This window comes from Euphorbia lathyris, chromosome 6 (assembly GCF_963576675.1).
Source record: "Euphorbia lathyris chromosome 6, ddEupLath1.1, whole genome shotgun sequence".
In the NCBI taxonomy this organism is placed as follows: domain Eukaryota; kingdom Viridiplantae; phylum Streptophyta; class Magnoliopsida; order Malpighiales; family Euphorbiaceae; genus Euphorbia; species Euphorbia lathyris.
The window spans coordinates 15157172-15168637 of NC_088915.1; the positions used below are offsets into that span (position 1 = coordinate 15157172).

General features: G+C 34.8%; 1 protein-coding gene across 2 annotated transcripts; it reads right to left on the bottom strand.

Moving 5' to 3' along the window:
* Positions 1-2487: 2487 nt before the first annotated feature.
* Positions 2488-8504, bottom strand: LOC136233141 (uncharacterized). 2 transcript variants are annotated; one of them, XM_066022728.1, is made up of 2 exons: positions 8285-8504; positions 2488-3357 (listed from the first exon to the last, which is right to left on the bottom strand). In XM_066022728.1, the coding sequence occupies exon 2, from the start codon at positions 3332-3334 to the stop codon at positions 2945-2947; it is 390 nt and encodes a 129-aa protein (XP_065878800.1). In that variant the 5' UTR covers positions 3335-3357; positions 8285-8504; the 3' UTR covers positions 2488-2944. The 2 variants fall into 2 exon arrangements, with proteins under 2 accessions (XP_065878800.1, XP_065878799.1); XM_066022727.1 differs by having other exon boundaries at positions 2488-3360; positions 8285-8502.
* Positions 8505-11466: the final 2962 nt, after the last annotated feature.

Genomic DNA, 11466 nt, shown 5'->3' on the forward strand with positions numbered 1-11466 from the left:
GAAACAAGCTCGAAGCTCGGTTCAAGCTCGTTGAGCAAGCCAAAGCTCGGCTCAAGCTCGACTGGTTAATTTTATAGCAAGCTCGGCTCGGGCTTGAGCTCGTTAATTTTATAGCGACCCGAGCTTGAACAGGTCAAAGCTCGGCTCGGCTCGGCTCGATTACAGCCCTACTCTTGACGAAATAAAAAATAGCTCTCGAGGAAATAAAAAATAAAAGACCTTTTTAATAAAAAAAATTATACATAAAAATTTAAAATATATTCTAATAAATTAATAATTATACGGTACGTATTATTACGTTCGTTAAAATATATTTCTATTTATCTAAAATCACAAAGATGTTTCATAATGTTTTTAAATTAACTGTTAATCTATATTTAAAAAATCAATTAGACCCTTAATGTCCATATATTTATAGGCCTAAAAATATGTTTTGGGCCCCCTATAGCCCTAGACCCTAGACCGCCGCACTTCCGGTCTAGGTCTAGGATCGACCCTGAGACCGAGTTTGTTATTTGATGGTGATAAGGATAAGAGATTGATATAAGATAAAAATATGATAATCGGGAATTTTTATTTCATATTTGTTTTGTGGACATAGATAAGAATAAAATAATTTATTTTACTATATTAACTCTATTTTTATTTTTATGAAAAACTATATTAATTCTATTTAAGTTATATAATATTAATTTAAGAGATAAAATAGACTTAACCATTTTATTAAAATTGTAGCAACTTATCCTACCTTCTTATACCACCCCTTAAATATAAGATTTGAGAGATGCATTTATATCATATAATATAATATTTCACTACTTCATTCTCTATCATTTTTTTAAAATTTTGATTTTTATTTTGTTTTTTGATCAAATTAATAATTAATTAAATTAGATTTATTAAATTTAGATTTAAAAAAATGGAGCATAGGATACTTTTAAAATACTAGACCCGCCCTTAGATGTGACCATGTGATAGCACTGTCAAGAAAAATATAGGAAAAATAAATGTAATATCAGAGTACTGTTTTACAATAAAACCATTGAGGTTATTATGCTTAAGTCCTAAGTCGGGGCCTAACTATATAAATAAACCTATATATTTTAGGATTGATTTCAAATGAAATCTTATGGTTTCATATTTTTTTCATATTGGTGCTTGTGGTGACAAAATTTTCATTTTTTCAAATTTGACCGATAACGATTTCAAAATGAAAATTTCCAAAAATCAAAATTGTTTAGTATTATATGTATTATGGAACCCAATTTTTTTTTTCTAAAATCATCAATTTTCTCTCTCTAAACATTACTTTTTTCTCTCATAAAAAAACACCACCTAAATGACGTTAAACCTAAAAAGTTGACGAATTAAAATTGCTTAAAATATCATTAATTTTTTTAAAATTTTAATTTTGAAGTCGTTATCAGCCAAATTTAAAAAAATAAAAATGTTACCAACCATAAATACTGATTTAAAAAAATATAAAACCACCGGGCTTTTTTCTTTTTTCTTTTTTTATAGAAATTGGGACGAGACAGAACTTGGGTGGGTGAGCACCCGAGGCCCAAGAACTGACAAACCCAAAAATATATTAAAAAAGAAAAAGTGAGTGTATGAACAAGAGAATAGGAAGGAGAACAAACAAGAAGAAAGGGGAAAGAGAAAAGTTTAGAAAAGGTCAAGAAAACCGCAAGTGAGAAATATTACAAATGTCGTCATTGATAAACCTGTGGCAAAAAGCAGGAGCTGAAGGCCACCAATTGATCACTGAAGAAGAGACTCCAAACTTTGCCAATGCATTAGCAACTCTATTTCCTTCCCTGAAGATGTGTGTAAAAAGAATGTTCATCCTAGAGCAAATGTTGAGACAATGCAACCACTCTTGTCGAATACTCCAAGGAACATCCATGGAACGATGTCGAAGCAGATTAACTACGTACATGGAGTCTGACTCAACCCAAAGCTGATGCCAATTTTTCTTCCAAGCAAGTTCAATTGCGAAAATAGCGGCTCTCAATTCAGCCAAATAAGCAAAATAAGGAGGCGTAGAAAAAGCAAAACAACCTTTAGAAAAGCCACGATAGTTGCGAAAAATGCCTCCCGCTCCTGCCTCACCAGGAGTGCCAAAAGCAGAGCCGTCCACATTGACTTTAACCCAGCCCGGAGGAGGTTTAAGCCAATGGACCGAAAAAATATTGGGAGCAGGAGGCGGCCTAGGAGAAGCCAGAAGGCGGGATAAGATAGCAGCATCTCTCCGAGAAGAGGCAAAACCTTTAGAAGTGGCCAAGGACTCTCGAATCATTCGAAAGAGGGTGACTTTATTTGAAATTAACTCTTATTCTTATATGCGCATAAATATAAGTGTTGTGATTTAGTAAATAGGTAACTCATGACTATTTCAGATTGAAGTTTGGATCGCCGGCTTTGATTTAGGTTGGCCACCCATTTCAGACATTTATAAAAATTGATTTACCCTAACAACAAATATCCTCTCAAGAGATCATTCATCACTTTGCCTGAAAAATGTAATTATGTCTACCAAAAAAAAACATTAATCAGCCTAAAGTAGTTATAGACTTTAGCACTTGCAAAATCCTAATCCAAAAATCCAAAATACATTGAAGTTCAGAGTAACAATCTTCATCAATTTAGGGAAGTTGGGAGGCAGGATCAGGCCAAAATAGAAATTGAGGTATCAACTTAGTCTCCACGTTGACAAAACTTGACAAATTAGTCCAAATTTGACAATTTTTTAATATTAAAATTGATCGCTTTTGGACCAATTTGTCAATTTTTGTCAAACTTCATGACTCAGTTGATACTTATACTTCGAGTTGGACTAAACTGACTGCAACTTCATGATCATTTTGACCCTTAATTTGATAAAATAAGCAACTGTGGTTCTGTGAGAAAAGGGAAGAAAGGAAGAAGTATTTATTTTCTCCTAATCCTTTATTCTCTTATCCTCTTCCTTCATTTTCTTCTCCCACCTTCTCTTCTTGTAGGCTTGCAACATCTGTGGCATTTTCTGCATCAATTTCGCAGTTTTCTCGCGTTTCTCTGCAGATATCCGATCACATTTGTGTCCTTTCATCTTGGTTCTCATTTCTTTCCTCTCGGGATCATATGGCCAATCTTCTCCGGCAAGGAGTACTTCTTTACGAAGTCTTGCTCGTCTGCGACCGCTAATGTGGAGCGGTGTCCATGCCCCGAGATTCCAGTAACCCCACGCACCCTTGGCTAGCTCATCTTTATGTTTTACTAACTTCTCTCTCCATGGGTACTGGAATTCGGAGACCGCCTTTGCCACAGTTTTCACAGCTTTGCTTGCCATTAGCTTGTTTCGGATTCTTCAAACTACTGAAAATATTAAGAGTAAGCCGGAATATTACTTCCATTGCAATAAGTAAGGTAAAGAAGAACAATTATATATGTAAAATTTAAAAGACAACCCGGGTAAAAAATAAACAACAAGACAGGATAAACGATTAACGACTTTGTCTTTGATCTTTCGTTCAATCTTTGTAATCTCGCACAAAGCTCAAAGACGACTACGACTATATGATAAAAATAACATTCAAATCAGTAAACAAGAATTCCACATTATAATTAGAATTTAATCAAGAGTTCTACATTATAACAACAAACTTCTAATCCTAAAAAATTATATGCTTGTGTAAAATACATCAAGTGATTTCCATCCGATCTCTGATAAGACTTTTATTCACAAAGAATCACACAGAAGATGAGACCATGAACCTATAAATCACGATCAGATACCTGAAATGCAAAGCTCAGTTACTTTGAAACTTCAACCTACCATTCAAGTAAGCAAGATCAAGAACTATGACAGAAAAGATGGAGAAGGCAATTCGGCTAGACAAGGAGGTGAGGATGGGAAATGTGATGTTGCGGATTAATGGGCTAGATGATACAGGAATAAATGCAGGCCGCCACAATGAAGAAAGGAAGAATGACAGTGGATCAGTAGTTGCATATACACACATATATATATATAGAGAGAGAGAGAGAGAGAAAGAGAGAGAGGATAGTGTAGTGTGTGCACACACACGCATTTCTTAATAGTGTTAGATACAGCAGCCAGAGACATTCTACTAAAACGAAAAAAGAAGTCCGAAACTACCGAATGGGAAACAGACTTAGGGACTACCAAACGAACTAACCAATGGTTGGTTCCTCTCAGTTATTTAAATTTTTAACTCAGAACCGAACCCAACTGAGATAATCAAAACTAGATATAAAATATATCCAAATTAAACCATATAACCGACAAACTGAATAGGTTTGTTCTTAAGTTAAAGCCAAATGCTACCCCCTAGAATAATACAGGCAGCATTTGACCTTTAGTTTAAAAAGGATGATCAACGTAAACCCACTGGAATTAGGTGTACAAATTATAGCACTATTTATCCGCCTGGTTTTGGTAAGAGATAGGCACCGTTGACTAGAAGATCCAATGCAGAGGTTGTCAACATTGTACAAATTACAAAAGAAAAAAAAATCATACTAAAACTTGAACGAGTTCAAATTCATCACTTTGGTATATCACAGAAAATCATCCATCTACCTTTTTTTTACAATGAACTGAAGTTGAGCTTGAAAAATCAAGCTGGGCTCGAGCTTAGCTCTTTAAGCAATTATAAATCAAGCATGCCAGGAAATGAAAAATACATAGAAAATGCAAAGGACCTACCGATACCATATTCTAGCATTTCCTAAGATATCTAATATTGAGCTTGGAAAATCAAGCTGTGCTTGGGCTTCGCTTTATAAAAAATAAACAAATCAAGCTAGCCTCATTTCCATGATACAGAAAATGCGCAATACTTAGAAAATGTAATCCTGACCTAAACAAAATCGCACGTACAGACAATAATTAGAGCATAAAAGCAATAAATGGTTTTTTAAAATTGAAATGCAAGATCTACTTCACCCTTTAATTCTTCAAAACCTAAAACACAGTAGCAGAATACTGTCCTCATTTAAAGGAGAAAAAAATATTATTGAAACAAACACAATAAAGAAAACTCTTGTCCTTCTAAAGATAGGGACGTGTATATGCCAAAACCGAACTTGTTCAGTTAGGTTCAGTTTGTTTTGGAGAAAACAAAAAAAAAAAATCTTCTTTCTTTTAGTTTTTTATTTAATCTTTTGCCATTCTTTATTGAGGAAAGTACAAAAATAAACCATGTGGTTTTGCCATTTTCAAACACAGTCCCATGTTTCAAAACGTGACAAACAGGGTCTTTGAGGTTCATTCCATTAGCAAAGACAGTCCAAACGTTGTTAAAGAAGGTCAAAGGGGTATTTTTGTCCTTTCATTTATTATAACTCTTTCTCTTCCAAAAACTAATTTCAGTAGAGAGAGAAAGTTTGTCACTCTCATCCTAACAACAATGGTATCCCACTAAAACATGACCTTAATGATCCAAATAAGAAACTGGTTTCTCTGGAAAGTAGGAAGCGAGATGCTGATCCTCGGGAGAACCTGGTCCCAGGTTGTGACAGTGATACTAAAGTGGATTTTATACAAAAAGAGCTGAGACCTGGAAATTCATCATTGGTTGGTTCCACATGCCGAATTGGAATCTAAACATTAGAGTCATATTCACCAATCAGCATGAGTTTCTCAACAGGAAAGAGCATCTGATGGGCATTTTGCTCATGCCCCTGGATGATGATGTGTCAAAGGCATCAATACAACAACAACATCAAAGCCTTAGTCCCGAAATGATTCGGGGTCGGCTAACATGAACCATCAAAGGCATCAATATTGTGAGAAAATTAATGGAGTTCAAATCATGCTTGATGCAAAAGATATTAATGCTCCAATTCCTGCCTCCAGCCAAACTGCTACCTATATTCTTGAAAAGGCCAAACATTTGAGAGTTTATGCAAACCGTCTTAAGGTTTCTTATTTTTTCTATTGAATTTTGGAATCTTAATTTAATGATTTGTTATGCATATGTTGTACTTTCAATTGGAGAATAATTTAGTGCAAAAATTCTAGCGTAAGTAGAGATCAGGCTGAGTTGCAAGCATGTTTACAAACTTTCTCCCAACGTAATAAAATGAACAGCATGAATCATACAATTATCCGTTAATTTTATTACTTGGGAGAAAGTTTGTAACATGCTTGCAACTCAGTCTGATCTCTACTTAATCTAGAATTTTTGCACTAAATTATCCTCCAATTGAAAGTATAACATATGCATAACAAATCATTAAAATAAGATTCCAAAATTTAGTAGAAAAGATAAGAAACCTTAAGAAGGTCCACACAAACTCTCTATTGTTTGGGCTTTTCAAGAATATAGGTAGCAGTTTAGCTCGAGGCAGGAATTGGAGCGTTAATAACTTTGACACTTTTTGCATCAAGCATGATTTGAACTCATTTTCTCACAACTTTCAGGGCGTACTGATACCTTTGACACATCAACATTCCTAGGGGCATGAGTAAAATGCTCATCAGGTCCTCTTTCCTCTTTCCTGTTGATAACCTCGTGCTGATTGATGAATATGACTCTCATGTTTAGATTCCAATTTGGCAAGTGGAACTAATGATGAAGTTTCGGATCTCAACTCTTTTTTGTACAGAATCCACTTTAGTATCATTGTCACAAACTGGGACTAGGTTCCGCCGAGGAACAGTCTCCCGCTTCCTGCTTTCCAGAGAAACCAGTTTCTTATTAGGATCATTAAGGTCACGTTTTGAAACACAAGACTGTTTGAAAATTACCAAAACCACAACATTTATTTTTGTATTTTGCTCTTTTTTATTCATCAGCACACTGGTAAAATTGCTGTAGCAGTGGTGTATTTACAGATGTTATTGCTAACTGCAACTTCATAGATCATCATAGTTGTGAAAGACGGACGCCTGGGTCGCCTGAGGCGAGAGGCGACCCAAGCATCCTTCCGCCGCCTTCTACACTGGAAGGCAGGTGTTATGCAGAAGGCGACCGCCTGACCGCCGCAGGCGACGCGCGGTTGCCTTTTGCACTTCAGGCGGTATGTTACAGTTAAGACAACAGAAACTTCACGATTGAAAGAATAAAAAAAAAAAGCAAAAGAAGCCACAACAGCACAGATCGAGAAGGCCGGCGACCACCCACCACCGATTACAGGTACTGTCTGTGACCCTTGCTTAGCGGGGAAGCGTAGTGCACCGGGCCACCCTTTTTACTCTTTTCCTTTCTTCTATTTTTCTTTTCTTCATCTTCATCCTACTGTCATGCTACCCAAATTTCTACTCTTTATTATGACTTATGCAAGTGTTATGCTGCCCAAATTTTGTGATTTCTGTTATTGTTATGAAGTTATGGAAGTTTATGAAAGTATGTGAAGTGAAAGTGTGTGAAAGTTTATGCTAATGCTACTATTATGAAAGTGTGAAATTTTATGCAAGTTTATGCTACTGTTATGAAAGTTTATGAAAGCGTGTGAAGTGAAAATGTGTGAAAGTGTCTGAAACTGTATGAAAGTTTGTGAAAGTGTATAAAATAGTAGCTTACAATTGTCTAATTTTCCAAATTTTGGAGGCTTTTGGACATGAGTATTAGTAATTTTAATACATCAAAAGCGACAACAAGAACGGACCCTTGTTGGAAGTATGTGCAAGAGGTCAAGGCAGGGAATTCAAATGATCTCAGAAGTTAAACTAGTCAATTTGGGTTATGGTTTTATTTTTTGTATTTTCCTAATTTGTTTGTCACCACTACCTCGACTCGAGGCGATATTTTTCTCTTATCGCCTCGGCTCACCTTTCGACTTTCACAACTATGGATAGGATTCTAAAGCCACTTTAGATATTTAATAAAGGAATAGTTTCATAATTCATACTAAAAAAACAAACACTATTGTGGCTAATTTCCATATGAATTCATAACAGCTATGTATGAATTACAGATTTTACAAGATCACAGGACTTTCATCAACCTCTCAGCTTATAAAAGATACCATCAGTATAATCAAGACCAAGTACACTGCCTGAACAAAACGCAGAATCAATAGAAGATAATCTCAAGAACTTCTGGAAAAATTAGATTCACAATCAAGGAGAAAATACAGCAACGGTGACTTTTAGCAAGGGTTTCTCCCATCAAAGCTAGTAGAATCAACGCTAAGTACAGGTTTAACAAACAAGAAAAAGAAAAATCAACAACAAATTTTGGTAGCAACAAAAACAGAGTGCCCTAACAGATGCCATAAAATACAAACTATATGTCCATGTCTAGATCAATATAAAGAGAATATAGCTTACCTGCACCAGAGATGAAACTGGCAGTGGAGTCGCGATTTGGGGGAAAGAGGACTCGAGTTAATTTGGAGGAATTGAGTGAGAGAAAGAGAGGAGAAGGAGCCCCAAGTCTCAATTCGAATCGGAATTAGGAATCAAAGAGGACTGAACTCTGAAGTGAAGGGAATGAGGCCAAGGTCCAAGCCGTCTGACCTTAGATGGGTCTTGATCAATTTGGCATTCCGAATTAGGTTAGGAAAACTAAAACTAGACAAGGCAAAATTTGGATTTTTCCTAAAAATAATGCCTATTTTGGCATTATTGTCCATAGTACACCCGGGTTAAACTTATTGCATACTGTAATGCTAAAAAGTTTAACCCGGGTTAGTTGAAACCGGTGAATGGATCACCGGTTTCAGAAATTGTTAAGACCCCGGTATTTCATTTACCGGGGTCGCTGCCATGCAGTCTGGAAACCGGTGAATGATTCACCGGTCTCCTGAAACCGGTGAATCATTCACCGGTTTCAGTGGCGTGCGTGCTTCCACAGAGGAAGCAGAGTCAAATTTCGAATTATGAATGGGCAAAAATGCTGTTTTGCCCCTTCAATTTTGAAATATAAACAATTACGTATTCATTTCAAAACATTTCTTCTTCTCTTCACAAATACTCTTAAATTCCAAAACTTTCTTCTCTTCACAATCCTCTCTTCCTCATACTTCTATTCTTCAAATAATCTAAATACTTCTCTTCTACAAGTTAATTAATACCTCTTAATTTACTTTTCTAATTAATTATATTATTAATATTTGCATGATAATGTTTTTTTTTTAGGAAAACTTGCATGATAATGTTAATACTTGTATAATTTATAGTACCAAGTAATTAAAATGTTTATATTAGATAGTAAAATGTTAATACTTGTATAATTTACTTTTCAAATATATTTTTAGTTAGTAAATTAGTGTTTTTAGTTAGTAAATTAGTGTTTTTAGTTAAATAAATATCTTTTAGTTAGTATATATAAAAAAGAGTGTAAATTAAATTAGTATAATTAAATTGTTAGTTAGTAAATAAGTGTTTTTAGTTAGTAAATGAGTGTTTTTAGTTAACTAAATATCTTTTAGTTAGTAAAAGAGTGTATATCTTTTAGTTAGTGTATATAAAATAGTGTAAATTAAATTAGTGTATATAATTAAATAGTTTAGATTTGTTAGTAAATATATTTTTAGTTAGCAAATGTGTGTTTTTAGCTAACTAAATATGTTTTAGGTAGTGAGAAAGTATATATTGTAGTAAATTTAGTTAACTAGTATATTCTAGTATATTTAGTAGATGAATATATTTAGTCAACTAAGTATATTTAGTAGTTAATAATGTATGAAAATATTTTGCTTTGTTAGTAAAATTATTTTTAGTTAGCTCATAATGTACAACTATGCATAGGTTGTTGGCTTTTATGTATTTATCATTTCAATTATTCAAAATATTATACTAATCAAATTTTACTATCATCTATTATGTATGTGAACTCTTAAGAGACAATGGCATATGGAAGAAGAGCTGAACAAGTTATACAATCTCATCCACAGAATGCAGATTTATTGCATCTACAATCCGCTCACCGTTCACAAAATATATGGATGAATCCGGTAAAATTTCAACCTTAACATATTAGTCTTACTAAATGTTTTCAAACATATTCTAACATATTACGTTTATAAATATATAGGATGATGGTGTTGTTTTGCGATGTCAAAGAGCATTGGGGTTCAAGGCATTCCGCAACATAGATCCAAGGATTGAGGCATATCTAAAATCATCTGGATTTAGTTGTATTACTAGTGTTGGTGGTATGTCAGTTGACCAATCTTTAATCACTGCACTAGTTGAAAGATGGCGTCCAGAAACGCACACTTTTCACCTCACTATCGGGGAGGCATCTCCGACATTACAAGACGTGGAAGTTATAACCAGATTAAAAGTTGATGGTGAGGTTGTTATTTGTGGTGAAGCCAATCTAGATTGGAAACAATATTGCCTAGATTTTTTAGGACGAGTGCCTCCTGCCGGTGAGCTAACTAGTGCAAATATAAAACTTAGTTGGTTGAAAGAAAACTTTGAAAAGCTTCCCGAGCATGCTACTGAATTTGAAATCCAGTGCCATACCCGTGCTTTGATAATGCGGATATGTGGTGGTATGTTGTTTGCTAGTAAGAGTGGTGATGTAGTGTATATGACGATGTTGCCACTATTAATCGACCTAGTCACAGACGAAGGGGCCAAAAAATATGCATGGGGGGCTGCCATGCTAGCATTTTTATATCGAGAGTTGTGCAAAGCTACTAAGCCACCCACTAAACAAATTAGTGGATGCCTACAATTTCTGCAAATATGGGCATACGAGCGAATTCCAATGGTTCGTCCACGGTTACTGAATGTGTCTTCACAAATTCACACAGATCGGCCACTTGCTGCCAAGTAAATAAATTTGTTTTAATTTTTAATACGATTATTGAGTACTATATATATCTATGAAATAACATGTACGAATGATGTTGCTATATTTGTAGGTGGAAATATCCCAAAAATATGGCACAAACAACACATCATAATCTCAGGCAAATTAGATATGCATTAGATCACCAGAGAGACGATGAGGTAAATACATATTTTAAAATCACACCATATGTATGTAGTTAATTAATGTAACTCACTAATTATTTTGTATGTGGTTTTTGTTAGTTTATTTGGGAGCCATATACTAATGTGTTACAACTGTTGCCTCCATATTGTCGTGCTGGAGAGAGCGTATGGCGATCCGTTGTTCCTTTAATATTCAATTCCACTGTGGAATTCCATCAACCGGATAGATGTCTTCGTCAATTTGGTATGAACCAACCTATTCCCCAACACCCTTTCCAAATTGAATCATACCACACACTTGACATGCGAGGGTATCACGGAATAAATTGGGAACACCGACATCAACCTTCACTTGTTTTGTGGAATGAAAGACACTCTAGGTTAGCAGAGTCAGTTCCATTAGGAGTTGGATTGCATTCCCAAGCACAATATATGTAATGGTACTTACAACACACAAAAAGGTGGATTGATCCTACAAGCGCTGCTAGGCCGGCAATTGTAAGTAGTATTAAATTAAGGTTAATTTGTTGCATATTAAATAAAAAGTAATGTTTGTAAAA